Genomic DNA, 15,295 nt, shown 5'->3' with positions numbered 1-15,295 from the left:
GGGGCATTTTAGGGGGCGATTAGTTCATGAAAGTGGAGCCTTCATGATTGGCATCAGTGCCCTTATAAAAGAGACCCCAGTAGACTGCCTTGCCTCTTCCACCATGTGAGGACCCAGCAGGAAGGCACCATCCATAAACCACAAGTGAGCCCTCAGCAGACACTGATGTGCTGGCTCCTTGATCTTGGACTTCCCAGCCTCCAGAAGTGTGAGAAATAAATATCTGTTATTTATAAGCCACCCAATTTATGGTATTGTGTTACAGCAGCCTGAATGGAGTAAGACAGGCTTCTAGATACAGAGCAGTCTGCCAAACTCCCTCACGGTATTACGGAAAAACACTAGGTTTTCTGTTTAATGGACCTCTAATTTCCTCCAATTATCCAGCTAAGAATTAGATTAAATAGAAAACCACCCTAAAGATAGATTGTAGGTTATGATTTTAGGTTGTTTTGCCAACTGAGACTTGCTTCAGCAAGTTCCCACGTGGAAAAATCCCATCTAAAGGTGTATGAAATAAGATGGCAAAGATCTGCCAGTCAGAGGCACTGAGTGAAGATGCTCATGCCAGGGGAGTGCTCCAGCATCACAGAGACCACCTCGCTCAGTGTTAGTAATGCCCACTGTGCTGTGCTTCCACGTAAGGCATGACAATATAATTTGGAAATATGAACAAGAGAATTGCAGACATCTATATTTTCACCCACTGGTACAAAACCACTTACAAAACACAATTACTATAATAGTGTACAGAATCTAGACTGTCACATTATTTGCATGCCGTGTCATTTTTATTCCTATGAAAAGAAAGTAAATGTATCAAGGAGGCATGCATGCCTATTTTCAGAATGGTATAAACCCACCTTTCAAACTGCCTTCAACCATTTCTGTGAGGAGAAAACTTTGCCTTAGGGTGTTGTCTAGTCCTTGTTTCAGGGAAAGAATTAGCACTCTTCTTAAAACCCATGCAGGCATGAATGGCTGGAAGGCAAAAGTTAAATTTTCTCCAACTCAGTGAACCATCCCTTGGTTGGTATTCAACATGGTACATAGTAATGGCACAAGTGCTGGATGCTAAAATATATATAAACACACACACACACACAAAAATCCATGTTTAAAATACTTTTTTCTGTGCATTTGTTGGACACTAGATACACACACAAAGTGTATTAAATGTTCAGGTACAAAATAGTCAAATGTTGTTGCCTCTACATATATAGTCCATTTACATGCAAATAACAACTATGAGCTTTCATCTAATTTTATTCGTATCACCGTGGTGTCCTTTTAGAGTCCTTTTGTCTTTAAAAGTTCCTAATTGTTTTTGCTTTATGCAGCTTCATAATGAGTCAACCAGAACCCCTATTTAATGAAAGCAATGTTGTGTGCTTGAAATTTTAAGTTTATGTTTAAAAAACAGATCCTTTTGAATACGACTGGCTTAGGAGAACAGATGTTGACATTCACCAAGGAGGGTGGCAGTAAGAAATTTTCAAAATAAGATTTCAGCAGAAAGGAACCACAGTGAAACCAGACCCTTCAGTCCATTTATCATAGTGCTTGCAGTTTCTGTGTCAAGGCAGGTGAACAATAATAAATATCCAACTAAGGTGGTTCATTTGTATTCAGAACATTTGAATAAATAAGTTGAAAAACATCCTTGTAGGCTTTTGTTCAAAGGAAAACTCCAGCCATTTCCCTCAGCTCAGCAGACTGAAAGTTCAAAAGGTAAGAAGTGCTTCTTGCCAAGACTAAACTCTGACAAGTATTTGAAAATAAAGTTTAATTATGGACTGGCATTTTGGGGGCAGCTTAATATAGTTGGAGTTTGGGACTGGGTGCGGTGGCTCACACCTGTAATCCCAGCACTTTGAGAGGCCAAGGTGGCCAGATCACTTGAAGTCAGAAGTTTGAGACCAGCCTGGCTAACATGGTGAAATTTTCTGCTAAAAATACAAAAAGTAGCCAGCCGTGGTGACAGGTGCCTGTAATCCTAGCTACTCGGGAGGCTGAGGCAGAAGAACTGCTTGAACCCTGGAGGTGGAGGTTGCAGTGAGCTGAGATCATGCCACTGCACTCCAGCTTGGGTGACAGAGCAAGATGAAACAATGAAATTAGGGTTAAATATATGTAGGAACTTGAATCTGTCTGCTTTACTATCCACTAAATTTTAGGAGCCTAACAAGTGTATTTTTCCCCCACTACCCATCCTTAACCCTGGTATTTAACTTCTAATTTCTGTTTCTCAAACAGAAAACTATTGAGAATTTAGTTGCTATGATAATTGAAAATTGAGAAGATTCACAGGGCACAAAAATAAGTGCACATGTCATCTCTGCATCCTGCTACTCTAAAGTAAATCTATCTTCTTTGAACGGAGTTTTATACACGATAAAATACATTAAAATATTTCTGGACAGCTGCCTAAATATGTAGATTATTTCTAAGGAGCTAACTTATCATCAGCAACATGATAGGACAATTCAAAAGGAAAATTATTTTGGACTTAAAAAGAAGTTAAGAAATAAAAGAATCTTAAAAATACATCAGATTTTGCCACTTTTTATCTTAAAACAAATATATTTTTGGGCTGTTTCTGATCAGATAAAATCCAAAAAACCTTAGTTTGGCTCATAAGGACTTTCACAACAAATTATGTACAACAAAAGGTTTACTGAGCAGGTACTACGTATGAACACTATATGGTTGCCTTAAAAAGGTACAAAAAAAGAGGCGTAGACATTGGCCTCTACGAGCTGACAGCCAGTAGAGGAAATAGACACACTTTTAAATAACTCCAGCTGTGATAATTATAATAATGGAAATTCCATCAAAATTATGGAAGAGAAAGTAAGATAGAAAAATTTAAAAGATTAGTCATTTACTATAAGGTCCATCAATTTCACTACCCTTCTACCCAAAGGAATTGAAAACATGTATTTTAGCAATTAACTGTACACAAATATTCATAGCATCACCATTCACAATAGCAAAAAAAATGGAAACAACCAAATGTCCACCACCTAATGAATGGGTAAATAAAGCTAGTATATCCATACAATGGAATATTGTTCAGTAATAAAAGGCATGAAGTTCTGATACTTGCTACACCATGAATGAACCTTGAAAACATTACGCTAAGTGAATGAAGCCAGACACAAAAGGTCATATATTCTATCTTTCCATTTATATGAAATATCCAGAATAGGTAAATCCATAGAGACAGAAATGATTGGTGGTTGTCAGTTGTCAGGGAGGGAGAGATGGGGAAAACTGTTTAATGGGTATGGGGTTTCCTTTTGGGGTGATAAAAATGTCTTGAAACTACAAAGAGGTGATGGTTAGACAACACTATCAATGTGCTAAATGCCACTGATGTGTACACTTTAAATGGTTAATGGTTAATTTTACGTTGTGTGAATTTTACTTGTTTTTTTTTAAAAAAAGATTAGTTATACAGAGTGTATTAAACAGACAGTAGGGGCTGGGTGTGACGGTTTACACTTGTAATCCTAGCACTTTGGGAGGTCGAGGTGGGTGGACCGCCTGAGGTCAGGAGTTGGAGAACAGCCTGGCCAACATGGTGAAACCCCATCTCTACTAAAAATACAAAAATTAGCCAGGTGTGGTGGCGGGCACCTGTAATCCCAGCCACTAGGGAGGCTGAGGCAGGAGAATCGCTTGAACCCAGGAGATGGAGGTTGCAGTAAGCCAAGATTGTACCACTGCACTCCAGCCTGGGTGACAGAGTGAGACTCTGTCTCAAAAAAAAAAAAAAAAGATAGTAGGGATGGAGAAATCTTCACCAAGGAGGTCAATATTGAAAAAGATGGGAAGATCAAGTGAAATGCTGACATTCGGATAGGATTGGGAAAAGCTTACAAGAAACAAGAACTTTATTGGAAAAATCCTGGAGATTGAGAAATGGAGTTTTGTTCCTGAAATGGCAAATGTTTTCTATTTCTTGGGTGTTGAGCATAGGTAGAAGCTTCCCATTGTTCATTGATCAGATGTGCTTACTTTGAAGGTATATTGTTCTGTCGATTAGCTTTTGAAAGACTTGTACCTCTTTTCCAGATCTGTCCGTTTCAGATGGTACCAGGGATTTTACCCTGCTGGCTCTCAGCCAGTGACATGGGCCATTGATAATGTCTACATCGGTCCCCAATGTGAGGAGATGTGTAATGGACAGGGGAGCTGTATCAATGGAACCAAATGTATATGTGACCCTGGCTACTCAGGTCCAACCTGTAAAATAAGCACCAAAAATCCTGATTTTCTCAAAGATGATTTCGAAGGTAGTCTTTTCTTACAAATTCTATGTAGTCTTGTGAAAGAACTTATATGTTAAACACAATTTTTGGTAGATAACTAATAATGCATTAAGTTTAATTCTAATATCTCATTATTATTTCAATTGTGAACATCCAAGAATTCATTTAGTTCTGAATTTATAGGGTTCCATTTTGGAAACAATGGTCAGTGAGTGAAATACTGATACATGCTACAAGATCTTTATTGAGAAAAACTAAGGCTGTGTTCACCATTTTTTCTACCACATGTCATTTCTGACTAATGACAATTTTAGAAAATATCTATAGAGAGTTAATCTTGGATGGAAGTGTTTCCAGAAATATAAGTTCCTGTTATTGCTTTACCACAAACTGCTTAAATAGCCTCTCATCACTTTCCGTAGTTTAGTTTTACAGTTAGAATTCAGTATCATTATGTATGAAGACAGTGTTACAACATAGTAAAATGCATGTAATGTAATGATTAGAAAAAGCATTTAAATTATATATGCACTTTTATCAAACTGTAGAAAAAAATCTCCATAAAAGAAAGTCTTAAATATAATAGATATCCATATTAGGGTAATGGGATTAAAATATTTTCTTTTGGCCTGGTGCAGTGGCTCATGCCTGTAATCCCAGCACTTTGGGAGACTGAGACGGGTGGATCACAAGGTCAGGAATTCGAGACCAGCCTGGCCAACGTGGTGAAACCCCATCTCTACTAAAAATACAAAAAAGCCAGGCGGGCTGGTGGGCACTTGTAATCCCAGCTACTTGGGAGGTGATTCGCTTGAACCTGAGAGGCAGAGTTTGCAGTCAGCCGAGATCACACCACTGCACTTTAGCCTGGGCGACAGAGTGAGACTCCATCTCAAAAAAAAAAAAGATTTTCTTTCTTTTTGCTGAGTTTTTGTAAAATTGTTATATTTATGGTTTTACAATATATTTTAAAACTAGATCTAAGTATATCCATTCAGTGGAACATTACTCAGCCATAAAAACAAATGAAACACTGATACATGCCACAACATAGATGAAACTCAAAAACATGTTAAATGAAAGAAGCCAGACACAAAAGGCCACATATTATGTCAATCTGTCTTTATGAAATATTCAGAATAAGTTAATTCATAAGGACAGAAAGCAGATTAGCATTTGCCAGGGCTGGAGGAGGGGGAAATGAGGGGACAGAGACAGTTTAACGGGCACAGGGTTTCCTTTCAGTCTCATGAAAAAGTTCTGGAACTAGGTAGTAGTGATGACTGCACAACAGAGTGTATCAGCTAAATGCCACTGAACTGTTTACTTTGAAATGGTTAAATTGGTAAATCTTATGTGATGTGTATTTTACCACAATGAAAAAATAAACTAAATTGGAGTATCTGAACAGATTTAAGAGCTAGTTTTTAAAGATGTTATTTTATATTTTATTTTATATTATTTTTATTAATTTATTTATTTATTGAGATGGAGTTTTGATCTTTCACCCAGACTGGAGTGAAGTGGCTCAATCTCAGCTCACTGCAACCTCCACCTCCTGGGTTCAAGCGATTCTCCTGCCTCAGCCTCCTGAGTGGCTGAGATTACAGGCACCCGCCACCACACCTAGCTAATTTTTGTAGTTTTAGTAGAGACAGGGTTTTGCCATGTTGGCCGGACTAGTCTCGAACGCCTGACCTCAGGTGATCAACCCACCTCAGCCTCCCAAAGTGCTGTGATTACAGGTGTGAGCCACTGCGCCCAGCCTTAAAGACGTTATTTAATAGGCAATAATAAATGGCATTGAAATTTCTCCCATTAAAACTGTTTTTTAAAATATTTTATTGTCCCTGCCTGATACTATCCTTACATTAGAAAGGACACAGTAGAGAGGCTGGTGGAAAGGCCACACAAGCCCCCACCTTCCTGATGGCCTGAACCACTCTCTGACTAACCAGTGTCCTTTTTTTCAGTGTGAACAAGCAGAAAGGAGGGATCCATCTAGCTGGACCATAGATACTCAAGAAAATACCCCTCCTCCTATCACAAGAATCTGTAAAGTATACCAGCCAAGGCTAAACAATCCAAGCTAAAATGTTGAAAAGGCCTCTTATCCCAAAACACTACTTTAATATTTATGACTTCGTATTTTGAAACCACATAATGCGTTTACCATACTCCTTTTAAAAATATAATACAACTCACTATAGTTGGGGTCATAGGTAAACCATATTTTCCAATTTTTTCAGGTCAGCTAGAATCTGATAGATTCTTATTAATGAGTGGTGGGAAACCATCTCGAAAGTGTGGAATCCTTTCTAGTGGCAACAACCTCTTTTTCAATGAAGATGGCTTGCGCATGTTGATGACACGAGACCTGGATTTATCACATGCAAGGTAATCATTTTTAGATGCTGTTGAAAAAAACCACATCATAATGTATAATAGCAGAACATAATCAAATCAGAAAGAAGCAGAGAGACTTCAAGGACAAGGCCTTCCATTAGAAATACTGAACTTCTCTCTTTATCAAAGCTTTCAGGAAGACACAATTTACATAATTTCTAATCTAAAATTGAGAGAGATTATTCAAAACTTAATCAGAAAGGAAACATACCTAAACAGGCAAAAGTTAACATCTGGTATTTTATAAGATTGAGATTAGGAAGTAACAATGCTTAATTTACTTTAACTTCAATCAAATATTGTGAATTTATCTTTCTATATAACATACTTTTCATTAGCACTTGCACTATTTAGAAATTATTTACACTTATACCATGCTTAGTAGAAAGCTTAGTTGAAATGCAATATATCTTCAAATTATTCACAATTAATTTTATCTCCACTATCAATTTAAGTTAAAAACATTTGAATGGGCAGCCTTATTCTTTATAAGCATCTTTCCAATGATTCACTCACACATTCTAAGCAGTCATTTTCTAAATTGAACACAGTCACTCAGAAACAAACATTTTAAACTGGCTCAGAGGATTATGTCCTGTCAAGATGTGTATCCCTTGATCATTTGATGAGCCAAAAACTTAACAAGGAAGATAAGAAAGATGGTTTAACATGTGTAAAATGGAACCCTGACCTGATTTTGCAAGTGAACAAAGAAACCATGTTTTTGTCTTTTGAAATATTTCAGAGTATCTTACATCTTAACATTTTTACCCCTTCTTTTTCCTAAATATTTCATTTATTGATTATAAATTTGATCACACTTCATAGAAAATACAGTTCTGTGAGATAATTATACAGTTACAAAAACAATATTTTATCATTATCCCACTTTAATGCATATAGTTTAATTTGATGTTCCTTATTTCAGATTTTTCTTAGCAGCTGAGTTCTCTAATTTAGAAATTATTAGGTGTTCCCAAATAAGTAAGTCTCTCATGGTTTCTCTATCACTAAGTTAATATAAGGATTTTCTCAATACAAGTAGACCATATACTAAAAGTATTTCTCTGTAAATGATTATTGTTTTTACAAATGTAAACGTCACTAGACACTAACCATGTATGTTTTCATTAATCCAATGTTAAAAGCTCCATTATTTAGCTCATCTCAGTAGCATGCTGTGTAGGATTTGCATATATTGAACTGAATATGCTCCACGTAAAATCCCAATTTTTTCAGGGTCAAAAGATAAATGAATGGGGTGGGGAAGGGAACTCATGAGGAATGAATGGTTTTATATATGGTACTGATAATATTTTTATCATACATCTTAATATATTTCCTATGTCCAGCATGCATACATTAGTGGGTATGTGTGTTGGGTTACACATGAAATTTATTCTGCATTACCAGCTAGCATCGTGGCCAGACCAGAAAGCAGCAGCTTGCCTGCCAAAGATAACATGTGAGCTAGTTTTCATTGGCACCCCAGCTGGTTGCTGCCACTCTGTCCACCTCCCTGCCAGCTGGGAACGCTGCCACTGGCCGGCTGCCACCATTCTCAGTGGCCAGTATCATCCATCCCCAGACCCAGCAACAGTCAGAGCCTGGCACAGCCACCACCACCACCACCCCACACTCATGCTCCCTGCCCCAGCACAAAAGAGAGAAAAGAGGCCCAGGCTTGACGTACCTCGTCCAAAAGATGCCTGGCCTTTCACAAACAGGTGCTACCACCGGTGAATTTAAATGTGCCTCCCAAAGCCAATAACATGAGATCTGAAAAACGACTGGTGAAACCTTAGAAGAGATAATCTGCCAGTTATGTGGCATAAACTACATTAATTACATTCTTCCAGTTCCAACGTTTAAGGAGTAAAATTTATCTTAAATAGATGACAACACACACTCCCACACTAAACTGCCTTTAGACCCCTCCTATCTTTTTATAGAAGAGCCAAAGGGTGCGGGGAGTGCTCAGGTCCCTCAGGCTCTTCTCTGAGGAGAGTCGCTAGACAAATACGGGTGCAGAATTGCCTTTTTTCAGACTTCACATTTAATTAACTCCCTTTCCGATTAAAAAGGGAAATCAGACTTTGAAGTGATTGCTTTGGACACTCATTAAATTGCCATATTTATCAAGGCCATTCGTTCCCCTGCATTACCCCATGTGCTTGTCTGTTGTTAAGCATGTGGATTTCTTGTGGAAGTGAAAGTCTTCAGTAACATTTACAAATGTCAGATTTGTGCAGTTCTTCATGAGATTGGGATGTGGTAAAGGCGTTCCTGACCCCAGGAGCCAACCCGTGCTCCTACAGTATTCTCTCAACGGTGGCCTCTCGTGGAGTCTTCTTCAGGAGTTCCTTTTCAGCAATTCCAGCAATGTGGGCAGGTACATTGCCCTGGAGATACCTTTGAAAGCCCGTTCTGGTTCTACTCGCCTTCGCTGGTGGCAACCGTCTGAGAATGGGCACTTCTACAGCCCCTGGGTTATCGATCAGGTCAGTCTCTTCAGGATTAACTATTTTAATTCTTGTCACTTCAGCTGAATGTGGCCTTAGAAGGCATTTAGTTCAACCTGCTTGCTCAGTAGATGAGACCCAGAACTGACAGTTGAGTGACTTGCCCAAGGGCACACAGCTAGATTAGATATGGCATTTAGCTTCCTTTCATTCTCTATTCCTTCAATTGCCTAAGCTTATAAAAATAAACAACACAACAGAAGGACTAGGTCCTGCTCATAGAGGATTCTGCCATATGGATAGAGGGACTTTATCAAGCGTGATACAAGGTTATAATTCTCTGAAAAGGAAAATGTGCAAATTAGCATTGGTGCCACATGCAGTAGTTCCCAAATCCTCTTTCCTGGCCTTTGAGGAAAAAAAATGAACCAATCTCCCCCACATCCTTATAGACTGCTCCAAAGGATCTTTATACATAATAAAATGTATATCAAATAGAACTCAAAGAACCTGTTAACAAATCGTAGTGTTCATGCAAAGAATTGGAACTGAAATGCCTTAGGGTACAATTATCCTTAAATAGAAATTTTACATGGAAAATAATCACACATAAGCCAAATTTTGCTTCCCAGCTTGGGTGCATGTCGTTTCCAAAGGCACAGTTTAGCCAGTGTAGGCTGTGAATGGTTTTGTCGATCCTCTGATTTGTTTTCTGTAGCTTCTTGCCAGATGGGCAACCAGACATAAACAAGAGCATTGTGAAAGGCCCCTCACATCCTGCTGGCCGTCCGGTGCCAGTTCTGAGCAGGCTGACAGATCAAAACAAACAAACAAACGAAAAAGGCAGAACTTTCCATTTCTTAAAACTAAATGGAAAATTTGTGATTTTTTAAAAATATATTTCAGATTCTTATTGGAGGAAATATTTCTGGTAATACGGTCTTGGAAGATGATTTCACAACCCTTGATAGTAGGAAATGGCTGCTTCACCCAGGAGGCACCAAGATGCCTGTGTGTGGCTCTACTGGTGATGCCCTGGTCTTCATTGAAAAGGCCAGCACCCGTTACGTGGTCAGCACAGACATTGCCGTGAATGAGGATTCCTTCCTACAGATAGACTTCGCTGCCTCCTGCTCAGTCACAGACTCTTGTTATGGTGAGTATGCCATCTCCAGATAGAGGGACAAGCATGTGTGCATGAGCTTCTGTGGCTGCCTCTGTCATAGGACTACTGTGCCTCTCTGATAGACCTGTAAGTAAAACACAAGTGCACTTTGAGTCAAACCACACTGTATTCTTGAATATACTGCATATATTAATAAATTGAGTTTTAAAAGTTGATTTTTGAAAGCAACAGAATGTGAGCTTATTTTTTAAGCATACATATGTGAAGATTTCTTTCATAAAGTAAATAACCTAAATAATAATAATTTGTAAATCCGTAAGTTTTTTAGTATCAGACTCGCAGAATAAAGGATACACTTGCAGTATTTTTTCAATAAGGGCTCTCATCAATCACATAGAGAATTCCAGGAATCAGCAATATGATTTATTTATATATATATATGACTTATTAATATATATATTCACAGATTTAAATTCTTGAGGCATTAGATTAAACCAGTTGTTGTCTCCTCTCCATATCCCCCCAAATGATGACATTTTGTTGTTCCCATTTTGCCTATATTTTTTGCCACCGTGGATCACAGCACATTCCAGGCCACCCTCACTGTGACCAATTTGCACCCCCTAGAATGAGTATGTGCATGTGTATGCTCACACATACCATGCATTCACACTCACAGACCCATCTTAGGAGAGAAAAGCTGGCATCATTGTACACTTGGACTCTTTATCTGAACTTACAGACCTGTCAGGATTCTGGGTCTCCTGGTCTTTCACATCCCCATATAACTCTTCTTCCAGCAGACACAAACTAGAATGTTCACAAGGGCCTCGTTCAGTTTTAGATTCTGGGTAGCAGGGAGGCAGAAATTTGAGGAATTTGGTTATTTTCAAGGTCCTGCAGAATTCACAATTTTTAATATTCTCATTAGTCTGAATGTAATAGACATACTTTAGGAGGAATGCCAGAGATACTCTTTCTACCTCAGACACAGTCAGTCGAGATTAGATTAGTCAGTGGGGATGGAACTTGGAAAAGAGAAGACAGAAAAGTAGAAGGTGCACACCCTGTCTTCAGTAGGTACAGAGAGCCCAGTAAATCAAGTGTTCCATGGAATAGTGCTGATACAAAATGTAATGAGAACTCGAGGGAGCAAGAGATGACCAATGGTTGGCCAATATAAGAAGTTAGGGAACATTTCACAAAGGAGCTAAGTATTAAGTGGACCTTGATGGTTGAAGTAGATTTTAAGGGTGGATGGAGAAGAAAGGACCCCCAAACTAGGCTGGAAGCAGAAGCAAAGAAGCAGATGTGGGGTTCTTCTAAAACTGAGAGCAGACCAGCCTCTACAGGTCTGGTCTGCATCTAATGGAGAAGAGCACAGTGTGGTGATTTTGAAAACAGTCTAGACTCTTACCCCCTTCTTCACATAGAAAGTAGAGGAGAGCCCAAAGAAGTAAGTTATCACATGGTCAATCTGCAGCAGCACCAACCAGGACCAAAATTTTGCCCTCGTAAGCCCAGTCACACGTACTTTCTATACAAGCCGGTGCAGCCTCCTGAGAGAGGAAATGAATTATATTATGAAAGAGTAAAGTGGCTGAGTGGAGTTGGAAACAAATTAAGAAGGGCCTTAAAAGGCAGACATGGGGATTTGTGCTTGGTAAGGTCATGAACAGGAGAGCACAAGTGCAGACGGGTGACATGATATGTTTCATGAAGATTAGCTCCAGAGCCAATGAAGGTGGGTAGAGAAGAATTCCAGTAGAGAAACCACAGTGGTCATCTCTGTAGGAAGCAATGTGGACTTGCACTATGTGGCATGAAGAGACATGGAATGGATAAAGTTGATAAGAGATAATGGAAAAAAAAAAAGCAGCAGATATCAGGACTGAGTTGAACATAGAGGGTAAAGGAGACAGAAACATAAAATTTCTAAAATAACTTCTAAATTGTGTTTTTTCTTAACAACCTCTTATACCAACGGCTAAAATTACTTCTAAATTTTGGACCCAGAAAACCAATGTAAAAGTATTGCCATTGATAAAATGTGGTAGTTAAGAGGAGATGTTTGTTAATGAGGGAAAACGGTGAGTTTTTCTTAATTCAAGTGAAAGGACTTCTAAGTGAAGAGATCCTTTAGTGAAGATGACACACAGTATAGAAAGCTGGAACTGTGTCTATACTGCTCATCACAGCGCACCCAGCATCCAGCACAGTGCCAGGCTCAGTAGACACAAACTCTATTTCGAGATGTAAAACCAGGAAATTTGGGGCACAGAGGTGATCGCTGAATCAAGAGTGTACTTGTAGAATAGATGGCCAGAAACAAGGTCTAGAAGAATGCCCGTAGCTGGGCAAGTTAGCAAAGGAGTCAGAATAAAAGACAGGAGACTCAGAATAATGTCCCTCAAAATAAAAGAACATTTCAAGAATCAGGGAGTAATCAATAATGTCCAATGCTGTTAGGAGGCAAGTACCATGAAGACTGAGACCAGGCCATTGTATTTACCTAGAAACCTTAGGGCGGTGTGTGATCTCACACTGACTACATGGGAGAATCACCTGGGAAGCTTTAAAGCTCCTGACATCTTGGCCATGCCCCAAAAGACTTCAATCAGAATCTCTGGTAGGGAGACTCAGGAATCAGTCGTTTCTAAAGGTATCCAGGTGATTTCAGTGTGCAGCCAAGACTGAGAACCACAGCCTTCAGAAGGGAGGTGGGGACTGAGGCACTCATAAAGTGAATAGGGAGAGAGAAATATAAGATGGGGGTATGCGCTGAATGTTCCAGAAGAAAAAGGAAAGAAATAAATATCTTTCCTGAGACCCACAACCTGATGGCATGCATTGGCACATATTCCATGGCCTTCAACTTGCTCCTTAAACCCCTCAGATTTCCATATTTTATTTATATTCTATAACACAGCAGAGCAAGATATATAAGCAAAAGTTTATAATTTCTAAGAAGTTTCACCCATACCAGGGGCAAAATTGATATTAGTTGTTCAGGATTCCTATAAAATGGTCAAAATTTGAGAAGTCTGCTCAATGTATTAACTGTTTGAACACTAATTATTAAAATATATAATATGTTCCTTATTTGTATGTTAACCATTAAATAAACTATATTAATTTATAAGTATTATACTATATTAAATTATATACCATTTAAATGATATGTTTGTGATATATATTCTATCACTATAATATTACAAATATATCATAGCAATTATATGTAGCTACTCAAATACTATAACTGTATATGAAGCAACACTTTTGTCACGATGATTGTTCCAAAAGCTTTTCATTCTAAGATGTGATTCAGGAAAATTTATGTTTCATTTGATCATATCCCCTTAAAAGTTATTTCAACGTGGAAATTTAAAAATAATAACTAGTAATATACAGAGAGAAAAACTAGGAAGCATTTCAAAGCAGGAAATGTAAATACAGAGAAAAAATCAAACTGACATTTGAATGAAACTAAAACATACAGAAATATGATAAGCAAGTATGGTTCTTGGGTCTGCAGATATATGTTTGTATCCAAAATAATGTTTCCTGTTTCAGCGATTGAATTGGAATACTCAGTGGATCTTGGATTGTCATGGCACCCATTGGTAAGGGACTGTCTGCCTACCAATGTGGAATGCAGTCGCTATCATCTGCAGCGGATCCTGGTGTCAGACACTTTCAACAAGTGGACGAGAATTACTCTGCCTCTCCCTCCTTACACCAGGTATGGATGCTTCTACATGTTCGCCACATGCTTCTATGTGTAGTGAGCCCAAATATGATAAAATTTGGCATGTCAAGTTTAATGAGATATGTGAGGGTTTTGTTACTTGCTAATGGTACTGCCATGTATGAATTATTAAGGCTGTCTTAATGAGTAAAACAGAAACCAGTTTTTATCATGACATTATTCCATGTTTTCCCAAAAGCCAGGCCTTTACTGACTTTTAACTCTAATATTTTTAAAGAAGGAACAACAACAGAAAACAGTGGCTGCATCACTTCGCTTCTCCAACTTAATTCAGAGATGCCCAGACAAGTCATTTAAAATAGGCCCATTGGATCCAGAATAGACTTAAACAGGGTCTGTTTTCTGCTAGTGAGGCTGCTGTAAATATAGGAGTGAGTGATGTCATATAAATGAAAGTAGCAAATAAATGTACATTAAAATTATGTCTGCTTTTAAAATTTTATTTTGGACATTATCTTAAGAATTATCTGAAGTATTCTTTTATGTGAAAAGTATAAAAGAAGTGTTTCATTCTTGTCTCTATGGAAAGGGATCAGGGCTTAACAAAATTGCCTGGTACGGAAGGATCACTTGAGACCAGGAGTTCAAGGCCAGCCAGGGAAACACAGCAAGACCCCATTTCTACAAAAAATTTAAAAAATTAGTCAGGCATGCTGCTATATACCTGTAGTCCCAGCCACTCAGGAGGTTGAGGCAGAAGGATCACTAAAGCCCAGGAGTTTGACGGTGCAGTGAGCTATGAACATGCCAGTGTACTCCAGCTTGGGTGACAGAGCCAGACCCTGTCTCAAAAAAAAATATTAAAAATTAAAGTAAATAAAAATAAAATTGCCTAGTAAATTCTGATAAAGAAGTTAAATCTAAATTATCTGTGCATTTCCACTCCTGTTTGAGTAAAGCAGAGAATTAACTTTGCCTAGTGGAATAGTGTTACATGACACTGTCTTTCACCATCTAAACTAGGTGCTAATTATAGGAAAGCTTTAACATCTTGATAGAAACTTCTATTTCCTTCAAGACAATGGTTTTCAGTTGCTGCATTAAGAAAGAAGCAAAGCAACCAATCCAGTGTGGGAAACAGGAGTTATAGTTTGGGCTCACTATTGTTTTGTCATCCCACAAATGAAGAATGAATAAATTTTCCTAGCAAATGACCATAAAATTCAACCATTCATCTAGGGCATAACATTTCTTAGAATTATCATAAATGGGATGGTTTCAGTTACTAACAGCCTAGGGCTGCTTTACAATTGCT

At 38.3% G+C, this 15,295-nt stretch overlaps 1 protein-coding gene across 2 annotated transcripts in view; it reads left to right on the top strand.

Annotated features, from left to right (window-relative positions):
- The window catches only part of RELN (reelin), a 516,825-nt gene that overhangs the window by 439,650 nt on the left and 61,880 nt on the right, over window positions 1-15,295 (top strand). For both annotated transcript variants that reach the window (XM_073009223.1, XM_007982474.3), the window contains 5 exons: window positions 4,081-4,301; window positions 6,527-6,674; window positions 8,926-9,184; window positions 10,052-10,301; window positions 13,845-14,013. In XM_073009223.1, coding sequence (XP_072865324.1) covers window positions 4,081-4,301; window positions 6,527-6,674; window positions 8,926-9,184; window positions 10,052-10,301; window positions 13,845-14,013 — 1,047 coding nt within the window. The remainder of the gene's footprint in view (window positions 1-4,080; window positions 4,302-6,526; window positions 6,675-8,925; window positions 9,185-10,051; window positions 10,302-13,844; window positions 14,014-15,295) is intronic.

Source organism: Chlorocebus sabaeus, chromosome 21 (genome assembly GCF_047675955.1).
Source record: "Chlorocebus sabaeus isolate Y175 chromosome 21, mChlSab1.0.hap1, whole genome shotgun sequence".
Classification (NCBI taxonomy): domain Eukaryota; kingdom Metazoa; phylum Chordata; class Mammalia; order Primates; family Cercopithecidae; genus Chlorocebus; species Chlorocebus sabaeus.
This window is presented reverse-complemented; position numbering and strand designations above follow the sequence as displayed.